At 39.7% G+C, this 19,308-nt stretch overlaps 1 protein-coding gene across 2 annotated transcripts in view; it reads right to left on the bottom strand.

The window, feature by feature from the left end:
* The window catches only part of dusp22a (dual specificity phosphatase 22a), a 43,303-nt gene that overhangs the window by 20,489 nt on the left and 3,506 nt on the right, over positions 1-19,308 (bottom strand). The window contains exons 4-5 of one of the 2 annotated variants that reach the window (XM_056477956.1): positions 15,331-15,450; positions 12,757-12,806 (exon numbers count right to left, since the gene is read on the bottom strand). In XM_056477956.1, the coding sequence (XP_056333931.1) occupies positions 12,757-12,806; positions 15,331-15,450 (170 nt within the window). The remainder of the gene's footprint in view (positions 1-12,756; positions 12,807-15,330; positions 15,451-19,308) is intronic. The other variant, XM_056477957.1, reaches the window with a different exon arrangement.

Here is a 19,308-nt window from a genome sequence, read left to right as displayed (position 1 = left end):
CCCGTTTTCATTTCCTGCTTGTTCTTGAGGCATTTTCCCTTCAGTTTTGTCCTCACCAAGTGAAATGCAAGCTCAAATGGATTCAGGTCAGGTGATTGACTTGGCCATTGCATAACATTCCACTTCTTTCCCTTCAAAAACTCTTTGGTTGCTTTTGCAGTATGCTTTGGGTCATTCTCCATCTGCACTGTGAAGAGTTGTCCAATGAGTTCTGAAGCATTTGGTTGAATATGAGCAGAAAATATTGCCTGAAACACTTCAGAATTTATCCTGCTGCTTTTGTCAGCTGTCAGATCATCAATAAATACAAGAGAACCAGTTCCATTGACAGCCATACATACCCACTCTATGCCACTACTACCGCCATACTTCACTGCTTAGGATCATAATACTCTTTTCTCTCATCACTCTGGTACAAGTTGATCTTGATCTCATCTGTCCATAGGATGTTGTTCCATCACTGTGAAGGCTTTTTAGAACTTAAATCTGGCCTTCCTGTTTTTGAGGCGCACCAATGGTTTACATCTTGTTGTGAACTCTCTGTATTCATTCTGGCGTAGTCTTCTCTTGATTGTTCACTCTGATACACATGCAACAACCTCCTAGACAGTGTTCTTGGTCTGGCCAACTGTTGTGAAGGGCGTTTTCTTCACCAGGGAAAGAATATTTTAAGAATGTTCCAAACAGTTGTTTCAGTCACGCCTAATGTTTTTGCTATCTCTCTGATGGGTTTGTTTTGTTTTTTCTGCCTAACGATGGCTTGCTTGACTGATAGTGACAGCTCTTTGGATCCCTTGAGAGTTGACAGTAACAAATTCAAATTGCAAATAGCACATTTTAAACGAACTCTGAACCTTTTGTCTGCTCATTGTAATTGGGATAATGAGAGAATAACACCCACTTGGTCATGGAACAGCTTAGAAGCCAATTGTCCGATTACTTTTGAACTCTTAAAGGAGTGGTCCAGAATGTAATTTTAAGCCTTGGTTGTGTTAATAAGATGCAAAGCAATGTGTGGTCATGTTTCACTTGAAGGAAATCTTATTTTTTCATAAATCTCACTTTGATTATATACAGCTACTCAGCTAACATAAAAACAACTGATATATTTCCTAGTTCCTCTGAAAGGCCTGCCTTCAAGTGACTCTGATTGGTCATGTTTCATAATGTGCTGCGATTTGCGGATCGGCTCCACGTCACGTCCGTACAAGCATGCGTGTTTTGTGTAAACAGTCAATCTCATGCCCGCTCTCTAAAATAAAATCTGACAAGTGTCTGTAACAGGTGAAAATGGAGTGTGGCTCCTTTAAGAGAGTTTGCCATTGTGTGTGCGTGTGTATGAACTGTCTGTAGATGCGTATAACACGAGAAGCGCATGTGCGCGGGACCAATGTTTATTTTTATTTTTCTCTGATGCTCGGATTAAGTTATTTTCTGTAGTGACGCTGTTGACAGAAGAAAAAAGCACAAGATGTGGGATGCGACCTGTGTGAGCCTTGATTGATTTTTCTGCTGCAACACAAGTTAGGCGAGCTCTCCTGTATTTTTTTAACTCAACGCGTTACACGATGTTTTTTTCATATAATGTTATTCGGAATATGCCTGTGTAAGTAATATGAATCGTTCACATATCTTTTGCGAGTTCATTATCTGAGATGTAGAACGCAGAAGCTGCCTAAAACGAAACACGCACACGCTGGTGAGTGTGTGTGTGTGTATGTGTGTTTACAGCTGTTTGACTGATAAATATGAATTTATAGCTAAATCGTTAGTGGTGCCAAACTCCATTTCCCATTGTTTACATCTTTGCTACAACATACCGTTAAGGCTAGACATTGTGCATGTCATGATCAATTTTAACAAATAAAAACACTTACAGGTCGTGGCTAAGAGTTAACAGCTTCTGCTTGTTGGAGCTGGTCCTTCTTTGAGAAGATTTTAACCGAATCCAGCACTGAACTGTGTTTTGTCAAATCATGCTTGCTATGTATTTTTTAATTCTCTGGAACATAATTAATATTGAACTGTAAGCACTTCTGTATTTGTGTCATGTCCTTTGGAAGCCCAAGTACAGAAACAGAAGAAGCTCTGTGAAAATAGCAGGACAGCATTTTCTCCCTCTGCTGTAACATTACAGCGCCTCTGGCCACACCCCTTAGCCGCGCAGTGTGTGTGATCTCACAAGGCCCGGAAGTATTTTTTTGTAGTCCCCAAAATTCATTCATTGCATGCTTTGCTAAGCTAAAACCATGGTCTCCCTTTGCATTGAACTTTGAGCATTTTACATTCAGAGATGCTGTTTATGTTCACACAGCTACATTACACATCAACTAAAGTTTAAAATATGATATCGTAGTGGACCACCCCTTTAACAAGTGGGAGGCACCTATGCAAACTGTTGTAATTCCTACAGCGTTCACCTGATTTGGATTTATGTACCCTCAAATGAAAGCTGACAGTCTGCAGTTAAAGCACATCACACACATTCATTTAATTTCAAATCCATTGTGTTGGTGTATAGAGCCAAAAATGTTAGAATTGTGTCAATGTATAATATTTATGGAACTAACTGTATAATAATCACCTTGGGTTCTCAAGCAACCATTCAGCAGAGAAGTGGTTAAAACATAATGAATGAACAATAAAACTGACAAGTCAGTACGAAGCACATCTGCTGACAGACCTGTGGTATGTAGATTAAGAAAAAGAGAAGTTGTGTAATACTACAGTAAGACCTGACATACAAGTCACTGTGCTGCTGCCATAAATTTAAACATATTTTATTTATTAAAAGAGAGACCTTGACTGTACAAAACTTTGATTATCAATCAGCTGTCTGAATCCTTTAAAAAAGAACCTTAAACACTTTCAACCTTAAATACTTCACAACCAACTACAAACAATTAAATTATTTTGTGCTATATACAACATTCTTTTCCTTCAACCTACCAGCAGTCATTAAAACATTAATTTTTTTTTCTTGTCTATGGTGCCAAGTAGAATAATCAGTCCTATTATTCCCATCCAATTAAATTGTGCATAGAACAATTGCATCAGACTGAATGAGCTCAAGACACAGACGCTTTAATAACCCTTCTGTTGTCTTAAAATTCTGTATACACCATTCGTCGTTTGACCCGCCTTCACTAAACCTCTAAAAATAAATAAAATTTCAATCCATAAATCTATTTTGCATGAAGAAACCTCACCATTAAGAACAAACTAAGAATGTCTCACAGTTTTCCCCTCATCAGTGTAGAGTATTTCATCATTGGATTCTCATTTTTGACTAAAATTCTAATGCTAAAGATACCCGAATAGGTATTCATAAAAGTTATGGCAGCAGATTTGTATTGTGTGTTGGGAGGTGTGTTGGTGTATGCAAGTGTGCCAGTAGCTTTTGTGGATTTAGAATTGTTTTATAGCTAGCAAGTTAAAACTGACCTGAGTGACACCCTTTGTCCCCTAAATGTGTACAGTGATCATGAACACATATAACGTTGCATTTAGTAATATAGCTCTACATACACTTGTCTTTTTGTATATTTGCATTCATTACTTACTGCTTTTTTATATATTTATTATCTGTTTATTGTCCTGTCTCTGCAATTTTTTTGAAATTGAGAAATGTGTGTAACGGTCCATATGGCAAATGAAGCCCTGTCTACTAGTACAGGAGCCAATCATTAATCTTTATAGACCGATGTTTCTCCAAGGGGAGAGCTCGGACCAGACGTGTGTTTTTGTGACAGTTTTTGTAATCAACAAACCCACAGGAATCTCAGTGGATACTTGTTTCACAAACATAAGAAATTAATCCACAAAAACTTGAAATTTGTACTATTAAATGAACCAACTATACTTAAAAACAAACGTTTTTTTTTGTTTTGTAATCTGTATGAAACCAACGCGAGGTACATTCTGTCCTGTCAAACACATATCAGATGACAGCAACTACTCACACGCCCAAAAACTTGTAAACGACGAGTCAATTCTGGAGGAGATTCATCATAAAGATCAAGTTATGATTTACTGTACTTCAGAAGACCAGCGCGATCTGACGAAGCATTAACATATTAGTATAATATGAGGCCATAATTGAGGTTGGTGTCGTGATTGTGTTCCTTTTGTGTGTGCATTAGCTTGGGCAACCTGAAAAAATGACAATTTTGTTTGATTCGAACATTCCGAAACGAAACTTATGAGACAGTTGTTGTTTCATTTCATTGGTGATTCCAAATATGTGATGTAATCATAAGCTTGTCAAACAGGTTTAGAGAATTTGATGTTTCCCCATTCAGACAAAATGCCCGAGCATACTGCCCAAGAGGCGTTTCAAAGATGGCCACTGAGTGAAATGACTTGCCTTAAAGGGACTTTCCTTTTCACTGATGAGAAGATGAAGGATGCATATTGTACAGTATGATGACTGAAATGTGAAATGGTCTTAAATGACAACTAAATGCACTAAAGCACAAATTCTATCAGTGCTGTACAAAGCTTGCTTTGCGAAGTCAATTGCTGGACACTAGTAGCTTGTTAGTTCAGAGTACACAACCCATGTGTCACATATCATATAATCACAACTAGATATTTGCAACCCAGGCTCATAGGAAATACATTCCTCAGCCTAAATTTGTTGCAAAACATAAACAAAATGCAATGCACCAAGTATCTTTTGTTGCAGCTTTCAGATGACATCCACTAGAGGGCACTGTGTACATTTCAGCAATTCTGAAATATGTTACTTTGGAAAAGCTTTAAGTAAACATGTCCTTCTTATGTCCACAAGAATTGCAGCTTATCATACAGATCATGAATAAATACACCGAACTGAACATTTCCCTACACTCACCCAATAGTGTTTTTAAAAGCATGTAAGAAAAGAGAAAAGTGCACTGCGACCACTTAATGTGACCTTGATTTTACATTGCTTTTATCTCACTTGGGAATTGTGCTTTACTGGACTGAAACCTAAGCGCTCCATATGGAAAAGTTTTGGAAGTTATGGAAAAGGTGGGCAACATGGTGGCGCAGTGAGTAAGAGAGCAAGAAGGTCCCTGATTCAAAACCCGGCTGAGTTAGTTGGCATTTTTGTGTGAAGTTTGCATGTTCTCACCGTGTTCGTGTAGTTCACTCCGGGTGCTCTGTTTTCCCCCACAAGTCCACAGACATGTGCTATAGATAGGCATGGGCTAGTATAAGATTCTGATGGTATGATAACCTTGGATAAAAATATCACGGTTTCACTGTGTCACGGTATTGTGTTTACTACTCTAAAATATATTATTTTTAGATGCATGGGTAAAAAACAAAAACTTTTCCCCCTTTGAAAACAATATATTTTACTTTTTGAAAGATTTATAATACTTTGGAGCAGTAAACATGTCAGGCTAAATAATTCAAATGAATCATTGACTTCTGCTGTCTTCATTAGTTTCAAAAACACAGATTTCTTTACAATTTAAAACGGCATCTTTGGATATTTTTTTCTGCTGAAGATACTGTTGTCCTAAAAAAATAAGCTAAAAAAAGTTAATAAAAAATATTACACATACCTCAGGAACGGTATTGAAAATTTTGGCAGTTTTAAAACCTTGACTTTTACAAACCGCGGTATACCTTGAAAACTGTTATCCTCCCATGCCTAGCTATAGGTGAATTGAATAAGCTAAATTGGCCTTAGTATATGTGTGGGTGTGAATGCAAGTGTGTATGGATGTTTCACAGTACTGGGTTGTGGCTGGAAAGGTATGCACTAAGTGAAACACATGCTGGATAATTTGGAGTTTTATTCCACTGTGGCAACCCCTGATTAATAAATGGACTAAGCTGAAAATAAATGAATGATGGAAATGTGAGGAAAATCTATTTGATTACAAACTCTGAGTATCAATACTATGTTTTGTGGTATTTATATGGTGTTATGCAAAGAACTGGGGAAAATAATGAAAATAATCCTTTATATATAATACATTCTTGTAAATATAATTAGTGTAAAAAGGAACAAATGTTATTGGCATCATACTAACCCCGTAGCTGTCATGGATTGGTCAGGCTCTCACGACCCCCACTCACGAAGATCACCATCACCTGACTTCTAATGAGCACACAGCTGCATCACATTCACGAGCACCAGATAAAAGCACAGCACTCCAGTCGCTCATTGTCCGGGCTCGTCTCGACGAAAGCGGACAACTGAGCGACCACTCAGCGTAGTCATCCTCAGCTAAAACAAACGATTTACTTACCTGTTCTCTTTGTATTCCTCCTAGTCTTCCTGGTCCTCCCGAATCGTCCTGTCTTCCAGTCCTTCCAAGTCTGTGTCATCCTCTGTCAGCTGTATCTGGTGTGTGCTGTCCATCCTCGTGTATTCCTGTTACCCAGCCACGGAGGAAAAGACCCCAACATCATTCCTGATCCTCCTGGCTATCCTTCATGTGCTCCTTGTTGTCATTTAATAAACACCCTAACGTTTCCTTACCTCTGTCTCCTGTCCGCTTCATAACAGAAGCCCGGACCCATAACGACGACAACATGAGCACCCCCGATCACCTTCAAGAGCTGGTGGACCAGTTGAAGCGGATTCTACAGCCACCAGCTCCACTTTCCAACGCACCACCAGCACCGAGCACTTCCGCCTCCACAGTTTCTTCTTCGGCCCTTCCTTCCAGTCCCATGGCCCGACCAGCGCCCTACTCAGGCGGAGCGGGGGAGTGCAATGGTTTTCTGTTACAATGTTCCCTCATATTCGAAATGCAACCTTCTCTATATCCCACAGATAAGTCGAAGATCGCCTACATCGTATCTCTACTCTCTGGACCTGCACTTAAATGGGCTGAGACGATCTGGAACCAAGCCGGGCCGGTCATGAATTCCATCACTACCTTCACGGAGTATTTCAAAGAGGTGTTTGGACGTTCTGATGGGGAAGTAGCCGCTGGAGAGCAGCTGTATCATCTAAAGCAAGGTACTCTATCTACACAGGAATATGCTCTCCGGTTTCGCACTCTAGCAGCTGCAAGTGGATGGAATGAGAGATCGTTGTTGACCACGTACCGGCTCGGCTTGGAACCCACTCTCCGAATCCAACTGGCCACATTAGATGATACAATGGGTCTGGAGAGATTCATCCAACATTCTCTCCGATGTTCCGATCGTCTCCGTTCCTATCAACAGGACACCATCACCCCCTCGTCTGCACTCCTCCAATCGCCTGAGTCAACAGCCTCTCCAGAACCAGAACCCATGATAATAGAGTCTGGAAGACTGACATCAGCGGAACGACAGAGGAGGCTGACCCGGGGTCTGTGTCTATACTGCGGTGTCAGTGGACACACCCGTATGGAGTGTCCCCTTCGTCCCATTCGGACTTCAGTGAGTGTATTCAGTACGAATATTGAACAATGTAAACCACTTACTACCACCGTACAAATAACTACTGCCTCTATTTCTCTCCTTGTCACAGCCCTCATCGACTCCGGGTCAGCAGGGAACTTCATCTCCCAATCCCTCTGTCGTCAACTCCACCTCCGTACTGAGGCGTCCTCGCATATATACCAGATACAACCGATAACCCAGTGCACTCGATCTTCGACCCGTATCCATCGACAATGCGAAGACATCCTTCTTCAAGTGGGGTTGTTACATCAAGAGAGGATTCAATTTCTGGTTCTGGAGGGTGCAAATATGGACATCATTCTAGGGCGCCCGTGGCTGGTGAAGCACGATCCCATCATCTCTTGGGGCACAGGAGAGATAAAGAAATGGGGATCTGGATGTACACCTGCCTGTTTTCCAAATCTCCCTCTTCAAGGTCGGAACCCCATTTCTTTGTTTGCAACATCGGTCGAGAGCCCTCCTGAGAAGCAGTCTATCCACATTCCTAAGGAGTACAGCTCCTTTCATGATGTCTTCTGCCCCAAGAGAGCTTCCCAGCTACCGCCGCATCGGCCATGGGACTGCGCGATCGACCTAGTTCCAGATGCCCAGTTGCCAAGAGGTAGGATCTACCCGCTCTCGCTTCCAGAGAATCAGGCAATGGAAGATTACATAAGGGAAGCTCTGAGTCAGGGGTACATACGTCACTCAAAATCACCAGCCGCCTCAAGCTTCTTCTTTGTGGCCAAGAAGGACGGAGGGCTGCGTCCATGCATCGACTACAGGGTCCTAAATAACGGTACAGTAAAATACCGATATCCCCTTCCTCTGGTACCAGCCGCTTTGGAACAGCTCCGAGAAGCTAAAGTCTTCACTAAATTGGACCTCCGCAGCGCGTATAATCTGATAAGAATACGTGAGGGGGACCAATGGAAGACAGCATTCGTGACCCCTACTGGCCACTATGAATATGAGGTCATGCCTTACGGTCTGGTCAACGCCCCCTCCGTATTCCAAAACTTCATTCATGAAGTCCTCCGGGAGTTTCTTCACCACTGTGTAATAGTGTACATAGATGACATCCTCATTTACTCCCGGAGTGAGGCCGAACATCGCCAACACGTTGCGGAGGTCCTACACACATTGAGAGAACATCACCTCTACCTCAAAGCGGAGAAATGCTCATTCCACCAGAAGTCGATTCATTTCTTGGGATACATCATTGACCAAACCGGTATACGTATGGATGGGAAGAAAATTGAGGCTGTTCTATCCTGGTCAGAACCCACTTCCATTAAGGAGCTCCAGAGGTTTCTTGGGTTTGCTAACTTTTATAGACGGTTTATCAAGGACTACAGCAGGATTACATCACCTCTCACTAATCTCCTCAAGGGTAACCCCAAAGGACTGGAGTGGACCAAAGAAGCAGCCGCAGCCTTCCGCCTTCTTAAGAAGGAGTTCACAAGGGCCCCACTCCTGACTCATCCTGACCCAAATCTTCCTTTCGTGGTGGAAGTGGACGCATCCACCACCGGCGTCGGGGCAGTATTATCTCAACATCATGATACACCGCCCCGACTGCATCCCTGTGCCTATTTCTCTCGGAAGTTGAGCCCGGCGGAGCAGAATTACAGCATAGGAGACAGGGAGCTTCTAGCAATCAAGCTAGCCTTGGAGGAGTGGCGTCACTGGTTGGAGGGAGCCAAACATCCGTTCCAGGTGATCACAGATCACAAAAACCTCCAATACATCAAAGAGGCCAAGAGACTATGTCCACGTCAAGCCAGATGGTCACTTTTCTTCTCACGTTTTGATTTCTCCATTTCCTATCGTCCAGGACCCAAGAATCTAAGAGCAGACGCTCTCTCTCGTTTACACGAGCATCACGATCATGAAGAACTCCCAACGAAGATTCTTCCCGAACACATCTCCATTTGTCCGATCACCTGGAACGCTCCTCCAGTCGTTGCCACTCCGGAAGCCCCTGCTCCGCCGGGATGCCCTCCTCATCGGCAGTTCATACCACCTGAACACCGGGTAGATCTGATCCACTCCTTACATACCTCGCTAGGCACTGGACATCCAGGGATCAACAATACTCTCTCGCTAGTATCCCAACGATTCTGGTGGCCAAACATGGCAAGGGATGTGAGGCAATATGTTCAGGGCTGTAAGGACTGTGCCCAATCCAAGAGCCCACGTCATCTACCCGCTGGAAAGCTCCATCCCTTGCCGATTCCGAACCGTCCCTGGTCACACCTAGGAGTGGACTTTATCACTGACCTCCCTTCGTCAGAAGGTAATACCTGTATTCTAGTCATAGTAGATAGATTCTCAAAGTTTGTCAAACTAATCCCTCTGAAAGGTCTTCCCACAGCCTTTGAAACTGCCGACAATATCTTTAATCAAGTCTTCAGGTCATTTGGTATTCCAGAAGATATTGTGTCGGACAGAGGTCCACAGTTCATCTCACGTCTATGGAAAGCCTTCTTCAAGCTCCTAGGTGTGGCCGTCAGCCTCTCTTCTGGATATCATCCCCAAACCAACGGGCAGACAGAGAGGAAGATTCAGGAGGTGGGACGGTTCCTGAGGACCTTCTGCAGTGGTCACCAGAACTCCTGGAGCCAGTATTTGGGCTGGGCAGAATATGCCCAAAATTCACTGCGGCAACCCTCCACCGGACTCACGCCATTCCAGTGCGTCCTGGGCTTCCAACCACCGCTCTTTCCCTGGGATGGCGAACCATCTGATGTCCCCGCAGTGGATCACTGGTTCCGGGAGAGCGAGAGAGTCTGGGACGAGGCTCATCAACATCTGCAGAGGGCAGTCCGTCGAAGCAAGGTAACCGCCGATAGGAGAAGGTCTGAAGAACCCAGATACACACCCGGACAAAAGGTGTGGCTATCCACCCGGGACATACGCATGCGACTGCCCTCTCGCAAGTTAAGTCCCCGATTTGTTGGTCCCTTCACCATCGTGGAACAGGTTAACCCCGTCACCTACAAACTACAATTACCCTCTCACTACCGTATTCACCCTACATTCCACGTATCACTCCTGAAACCCTATCACGATCCTGTTCTTCCCTCCACAGAGCCTGACCACGAAGAGGAACCCCCTCCTCCACTGCTCCTAGAAGAAGGAGCCGTCTACGCAGTGAAGGAGATCTTGCGTTCCCGACGTCGTGGTGGCCAGTTGGAGTACCTGGTGGACTGGGAAGGGTACGGCCCCGAAGAAAGGACATGGGTTCCCAGAGCTGATATTCTCGATCCTAGTCTCATGGTGGAGTTTCATGAGAGCCACCCTGAGTTCCCAGCGCCTAGAGGCAGAGGGAGACCACCACGGCGTCGGAGGTGTCGGCCCTCAGGAGCGGGCCCTGGGGAGGGGGGTACTGTCATGGATTGGTCAGGCTCTCACGACCCCCACTCACGAAGATCACCATCACCTGACTTCTAATGAGCACACAGCTGCATCACATTCACGAGCACCAGATAAAAGCACAGCACTCCAGTCGCTCATTGTCCGGGCTCGTCTCGACGAAAGCGGACAACTGAGCGACCACTCAGCGTAGTCATCCTCAGCTAAAACAAACGATTTACTTACCTGTTCTCTTTGTATTCCTCCTAGTCTTCCTGGTCCTCCCGAATCGTCCTGTCTTCCAGTCCTTCCAAGTCTGTGTCATCCTCTGTCAGCTGTATCTGGTGTGTGCTGTCCATCCTCGTGTATTCCTGTTACCCAGCCACGGAGGAAAAGACCCCAACATCATTCCTGATCCTCCTGGCTATCCTTCATGTGCTCCTTGTTGTCATTTAATAAACACCCTAACGTTTCCTTACCTCTGTCTCCTGTCCGCTTCATAACAGTAGCATTCATTATAAATATAAACTGCATGTTACTTATTTTCAATTACCTATTTGCATTTTCACAAAAATGTAGGCTGAGGTACATATTTCCAATGAGCCTGTGTTGGATTTTTTTCCCTTAGATTTTACTTATTATAAGTGCACATTTATGTGTTCTCACAAAAATTTATTTCATATATTAAATTTATAGTCCATGAACAGCAAATCGTTAAACTTACAATTATAAACACCCTTAACCCTTGTGTATTGTTCAAATTGACTACCCTTTCGTTATGTTCATGGCTCTTTTTTCCCCATTGACTTCCATTATAATGACATTTTTCAATTGCAAAGCCTTGGCACCATATAATCATGTGTTCTTTATTGTTGGTGGTTTTCCCTGTTGGGAAGAGGTCACATTTCTCATTTTTACTGTTGATCATCAGTTGGCACCATTAAGCCTTTAGATAAGTATGGTGTAAAACTATGTTCTGAGAGTTACTTATTTTTTATTTTCCTAAACATATCAAGGTAAGTGTGCTATGGTCTCTTTCATTTTCACACACACGCACGCACGCACACACGCACGCACGCACACACACACACACACACACACACACACACACACACACACACACACACACACACAAATGTTGTTATAATGGAATGGGGCAAAAACAGCCACTAACATAACGAAAGAGTAGTAAATTTGCCCAGAGTGTATTGTTGAGTTTTTGAAAAATTCCAAAGCTTTTTCCCAAAATATGTGTCAAAATAAGATGTGTCACCAAAAATCATTCCATTTGCTAAAACACAGAGAAACTTGTGGCCAAATTAAGACTTAAAATCACCCAAGAGTGGATAAAAATATCCCCAACAGCACACAAGGGTTAAAAGAAAACGGCACTGATGGAAGCTACATTTCTAATTTGCAGCGTTGAAAGGGGAATCATTTTCACAGTAGAATGCTTACTACTCTTGATTAAAAAAATGCAGATTTTTAATTACACATTAAGTAGCACTTCATTACCTTTACTCTACTTGCATTACATTATTAGCAAGTAATGGTACTTTTACTTAAGTATGACTTTCAGTACTGTTTCCACCACTGCTTACAACCCTGTGTGTTCACGATGTAGAGAAATGACAAGATTAAAAAGCAAAGTAAACACAGTGGTCATATAAAAATAAATAAATATAAACAAACAAACAAATTAATTATGAGTCAAACAAGCAAACAAGAAGAAAGCATAATGCTATAATGTAAATAAACTTAAAAAAGGTGTTTTGAACAATAACATTTCCTTAAGATATAATTTGTGTACACACACAAACAAGCATACACACACATGACATTATAACTCTGCAATATTCTGCGTCATCATAAGAAGGTCATGTGACTGTGAGGAAAAGCTGTCATTTCAAATTAGTGTTGTACATATTGTACAATAGGCCCTTCTAAACATGATTCAGTGATTATAACTATAAGCACTGTGGAGAAAGCTTGCTGTACAGTGTATGTACTGTAACTTACAAGTTTTGACTGGAGGCATCAGCTGCATTAATGCACAGATAGGTCATATCCTGTTGGAGAGAGCACAAATAAATTGATATTTAAAATACTTCATGATTGATTGTTTATTAATGATTTCTTGGAGGTAATTATTTATTTTTCTTTCAATTGCCTGACTGTAAATTTCAAAAGCATATATACAGCGGGGTAAGTATTGAACACGTTTACAGAGAATCCATATATGCAAAGACAACAAATCTAATTAGTTTACAAATTAAGTTACGCGCAATAAAATGAAATGACGCAAGGAAAAGTATTGAACACAGGAGGAAAGGGAGGTGTAGGAAGGCAGTGAAAGCCCAGACAGCAGCTGAAATCTCTCAGTAGTTAAGCCTCATTCACACTCCGAGCGACTCGCAGTGGTAAAGCGACAAGCGACCGTTCATTTCAACGGAGAGTGAGCAACTTCGGGCGACCTCCGTTTAGGTGATTGCGACCGTTGGCAACCAGGTGGGCGTGTCAAGCGACACGACAAAGTTGAGAATCCTTCAACTTTATGCAAATCAAGAGTGACTTTCTTGAGTGACAGCCAATAGGAGCAGCAGTTTTGCAGCAGGTTGCCACTCAGAGCGACAGGCATCTACAAAGTCGCTGCTACTGTAAATGAGGCATTATTGAGCAACCCTCTGCCCTTCGTCATTGCAAATTAATATTAGCTGCTTCAGTCCAACATCTATAACAGGAGAATAAAGATGTAACCATTGCCTTATCTGTGGACATTTTAGCCAAACAATGATCCAAAACTCTCAAATACTTTCAGAGAAAGAAAACAAAGCTGTAGAATGGCCCAGACAATCACCTGACTTTAATCCAATACAAAATACAAATTAAAGCTCAGATTTGATTGAGGAGACCAACAGAACCACCAACATTTTTACACTCTGTGTAAGTCTGTGAAGAAAATCAGACATGAGCACTTGTCATCTGATTCATTCTCCATATGAGTGGTGTCTTTAAGCTGCCATCATTAAAAAAGCTTTTTATATAAAGTATTAAAAATGTTTCAGCAGTTCAGTACTTTCTCCTTGTGTCATTTCATTGTTATCATGCATAACTAATTCTAATAAACTTTCACATTTTTTTTGTTTTGTTTTCTATATAAGCACACTGAAACTAATGCTACATTTAAGTCCTCTTGGCTCTATATTTATGATGTAGCAAGTCATAGTAACAGTGTCAGGTGTGTATAAGTCACTTTAGTTGCAGTAAGATTGTGATGTGCATTTTTCCGTTATGATTTAGCTTAAGAAGGTGTTGCTTTAAACCGTTGAATGCTTTACCTACTGATATTGGATCCATTGCATTATTTAAGTTTTTAATGTAATTATCATATTTTACTTTGGATTGTACATGTTTTTTCTTTAAGGTGTTATTGATTACGTTGTAATTGGATTTACTGATCTGTATATGTTGTATTCTGTTTCGCTTCTTATCTTTTAATCTCAATGCTTTTCCCCCTTGATTTACTGTATGTTTCTGTTTTGTTGTCTTGTGGATGTTATGTTAATTTGTGTTTTGTTTTGTTGATTGTGATATGCAGTGGGACCCTGTAGAAAATGAGATGATCCATCTCAAGGAGTTAATACCAATAAAACAAATACAAATTTAAAGTAAACTGAATCATATATCGTAAAAGTCACAGACTGACTGACAACATCTGATGAGAACAAAATTTGAACTGAATAAGCCAGATGCTTGCACTATTGTCCTCTTTTTGTAGCTGAATCACCCATTGTAACATTGTTTTGAACAATACACAATTCTAATTATTGGACCTCACAATGTTAATGACATTTAAATCTCCAGTCTCCCCTGTTGATCTCTGTGAAGCTGCTTTAACACATTCTGTCTCATGGAAGGTACTACAAACATTAACAAACATTAACAAAGTGAAAGCATAATGAGCGTACAGCTCCCGCATGCATCCCGTTTCTTTGTTTTTGAAGCAAATCATATTTTTGCTTTGTTTTGTTATTATGCCATTTCTTTATTATGGTTAAAACATTTCAGTTAGATATAATTTGCTTGCACTCTTGTTCAAACTTATTTAAAATGAGTTCAACACAATTATTATGATTTTTGGGACAACTTAATTGTTTTATGTTCAATCCACTTAATTAGCAAGAACAAATAAGTTAACTTAATCGATTTGGATTGAGGCAACAAGAAGGAATTGCATGATCCTTGCATTTTTAACAGTGTACTTTTAGTGAGGCACTCGTTTACAGTTTTTATTTATAATTGCTAAAATTTGTCCTATCTGTATTCACGTTTTCAAAATTCTTAACACATCAGTCTGTTGTGACCATAACAACGCAATTCATGTTATTTTCGTACAATTTTCACTTAATTAACATGATTCTAAAATGCTTACAGTTTCTTTTCACATAAACTTACCCCATATCAAAATTATAGATCTTCCTTATATACTTTTCAAATGTCTAAACACAGCATGACAGAAAAGAAAACCTAATGTCCAAAACTTGAAATATACTGCAAAAGCTTGTATACTGTTTCTGCAACAGCATCTGGTACTTTTTTCTGCCTGGAGGTTATAAGCCTGATGATCCAGCACATGATCAAATGTTCCTCCTGGATGCAGTAGAGGCTGCAGAGACACCTCAGCTGAAGACTGATCAAGCATGTGGAGTGTTTCTATTTAAGGAGCATAGCAAGAGACAATATAACGTAATGTTTAATGTTGACAAGAATATATGACCATGAGCATATTGATTACAACAAATTTTTAATTTTTTAATTTTTATCTTATTATTATTATTATTATTACTATTATGGGGCTAAATATTGTAGCACTAAAAGTGGTCATTTGGCTATAATTATTTAAAAACCACTTTACAGCAAGTAGCATTTACATACTGTACATGTTAATCAGCTTTTGTTTAATTTATTGAATTTAATTTAAATGTATAGATTTTTATTCAATTTACAAGTCTCTGTGTGTCTTCATAAAAAAAAAATTACATGAAAACTTCACTTATTATATTTTAGATACATGTAGATAAATTATACTGCTTCTTTTAATAACCAATATGTGTGTGCGATAAGAGGGAACTCATTAAAATGAAATGAACATTTACAGCAGTTTCGTTTTCCTTGAATTTCAGCACAGTTCTAAATGGCAGACAACATCCAGTCCAAAGCATGTGAACATGTATCTATGGATCATATCTGGAGTACATTTCTTCTTTAAAATGCATGAAACCAAGCTGGAATCATTGTTGTAGTTTCTAACACTATAGTGTGAAGTGTGCTATGTGGTTATAGTCTATAAACTGAAAATGAAGACAAACTGCCTCACTAACAGCTGTACAGTCAGCGTACCACTGCTGCCCTCTTCTGCTCAAAACACACACACAGACTCACATACAGTTGCAATCAGAATTATAGGCCCCCCAGAATTATTAGCCCCTGTTTATTTTTGCCCCCAATTTCTGTTTAACGGAGAGAAGACTTTTTTCAACACAATTCAAAACATAATAGTTTAGAATAATAACTCATTTCTAATAACTGATTTATTTTATCTTTGGCATGATGACAGTAAATAATATTTGACTAGATATGTTTCAAGACAGTTCTATACATCTTAAAGTGACAGTTAAAGGTTTAACTAGGTTAATTAGGTTAACTAGGCAGGTTAAAGTAATTCGGCAAGTTATCGTATAACAATGGTTTGTTCTGTATAGACTATCGGGAAAAAAAATAGCTTAAAGGGGCTAATAATTTTGACCTTAAAATTAAAAAAAAAAAAAATTAAAACTGCTTTTATTCTAGTTGAAATAAAACAAATAAGACTTTCTCCACGAAAAAATTATGATCAGACATACTCTGAAAATTTTCTTGCTCTGTTAAACATGATTTGGGAAACATTTAAAAAAGAAAAAAAAAATCTAAGGAGGGCTAAAGATTGCAACTGTACATTTTGTGTTTGATGTTTCTCCTGTCATTTTACCCCAACCCTCATAGACCACATTCTGAAGTCAAGGGGTGGATTTAACCAATAAGCAAGGTAAGTGGCTGCTTTAAGGCCCCAGGAAATCTAAGGGCCCCCAAATAAATACCTAGATGTATATAAATGATACTGTACCTATTAATTATAAAGAACATTGTTTTCTATATTTGTTATGGTGAGGGTCTAAAATTTTTAATTGGACTGTAATTATTACATCTACACAAATGGGTCCCCCACCTTCAATCATGGACCAGTTCAGCAGTCAAATCAGTAAAGATTTAGTTTTAAAAACGAAATAGTTCCTTTATCATGCTTAGTTGTGAATTCATCTTAAGAAAACAAATAGTTTCAAAAGTTTTACAAGATGCTTTACATGTTATTATTATTTTGTATGAAGATAAAATGTGAAAAAACAGCAAAATAATAATAATAATAATAAAAAATTAAGTACAAAAAGTGCATTTTAGAACTTTTGGGCCCCATGGCTGGAATTGCTTAGGAACCCTGTCTGTAGTTTTACATATTTAAAATATTTAATTCTGTATGATTTATGGGCTGCTTCCAAAAATAAAGTCCTCACAAGGTAAAAAAATGACTGGTATTTCTATACATGAGGAGACATTTGGTTTGTGACAAATACCATTACACACACTGCAAGACATAGACTAATTTTTCTGTAACACTTCTATAAATAAACCAGGAAATATTGTAGGATTTAGTCTTAAAGGAGCAAAAAATTAATTTGTAGACATTTAATAGACATTAATAGACATTTATTTATTTCATGCCAATTAAACATATTTAAGTTGGTAACCAATCCAAATTTCATGAAAAGGTTGGGAGATTATGTAAAATGAGTAATTTGTTATTTATTTTTAACTCTTATTTAATTGACAAAGAAAGTACAGAAAAGATTGCCAGTGTTCTCACTAATAAACTCAACTATATTTTGTAAATATAAACACACTTATTATTTTAATGGTTGCAACACACTCCAAAAAAAGAAAAAAAGAAAAAAGCTGGCACTGTGTTTAACACAGGGTTGCATCAGCTTTCATTTTCATTTTTTATAATGATTATTTGTTTGAAATCCAAGAATGATGATTAGTAAAGTTTTACGAGCAAATTATATATATATATGTATATTTTTAGAATGTTGTGGCATAAAGTTTAGGGCGTTGGACATGTGAAATATTTTTATTTTAGTGGCAGTACTAGCTATCACCTTTCATTCACCTATTGTTTTGCACATTTTAGATTATTGAAAAAAAGGTTTGATGCAAATGCTAAGACGTGCATACAATTCAAAAATACCCATAAAACGTATGCACACAACTGAGTAGGATAAACTTTTTTTATTCGATAAAAACAAAATGCTCATAAACTACGATGGAAATACTTTTACCAAATAAATTCCATTATGCATTTAAAGTGTTGTGATTTTGATCATATGAGGATGAAAACGGGTGTGATGGACAGCATTAATTGACAAACTAGTGGGCCGATCACACTGTAAAACATCTGGATAATATTGTTTTGATCATTATTTTCATTCGGCATCATCTGGAAGATGCAACAGTAGCCATAGGACAATAGCACCAGTGCGCTCACCACACACTAATTGTGGGTGGAGAGACAGTGATGTAGCAAATTCAGTGGACGAATTGGAGCCCATGATGGGTAAGGTCTGAGGGAGGGAATTTGTCCAGACCAGGGTTACACCCCTAATTTTTACAAGAAGTGCCATGGGATTTTTAGGGTGCACTCACATTATGCTATCCAAATCATGCCAAGGCTCGTTTCATAGTTTAGTTGTCAAGTGTGAGTGTCCCAGGCACGATAATTGGTAGAGGTGTGCTAAAGCTTGGTTCGATTGGGTTTTGGTGCAGTACGCTTGGAATCCGAAACTGAAGACATGATGTCACTTTTAAGGGACTGTTTCATCTGAATTTTTTAATCATTCTTACATTTTAATGAATGCGAACTGTCATAGTTTATTAAAGGTACAAACCCCTCACTGCACGTCAGCTGCACTCTCACAACTTTTATGAGTATTTATTAGCTTCAAAAGTTGTGGATCTGTTCGGCAAAATATTTGAGTGCTGTGAGTATGCCCTCAATGACCACAGAGAGTTAGGACTTTTGGTTTATTTTGGTGAAAAATGGTGCTTACTGACAGTATAGTGTCCCTGTCACTATACTTGGGCATAAGGACTTACACATTCCACAGGGTGAGCACCCCGTATTGGCTGCACTAACAGAACTTCCAACAGCAACCTGGTTTTCCCATGTGGTCTCCCATCCAGGTACTGACCAGGTTCAGCCCTGCCTAGCTTTAGTGAGCTACCGGTCTAGACCCGGAGGGTGATATGGCTGTGAAAGGTGTGTTTTTAATGGGTTCTAGTGATTCACTTAACAATGTCAGTTTGGACATCCTTAAAACAACAATTACAGTATTATAATAGACAATACTCCTAGTTCTATGAAAACCTCACATAATTACAAAAATGCCACAGAAATCTACTGAGCCAATATTGTGTACA

The sequence above is a fragment of the Danio aesculapii genome, chromosome 18 (assembly GCF_903798145.1).
Source record: "Danio aesculapii chromosome 18, fDanAes4.1, whole genome shotgun sequence".
NCBI classification, from domain to species: Eukaryota; Metazoa; Chordata; class Actinopteri; order Cypriniformes; family Danionidae; genus Danio; species Danio aesculapii.
The sequence above is the reverse complement of the archived record's forward strand: the minus strand, read 5'-3'. Positions and strand labels throughout refer to the sequence as shown.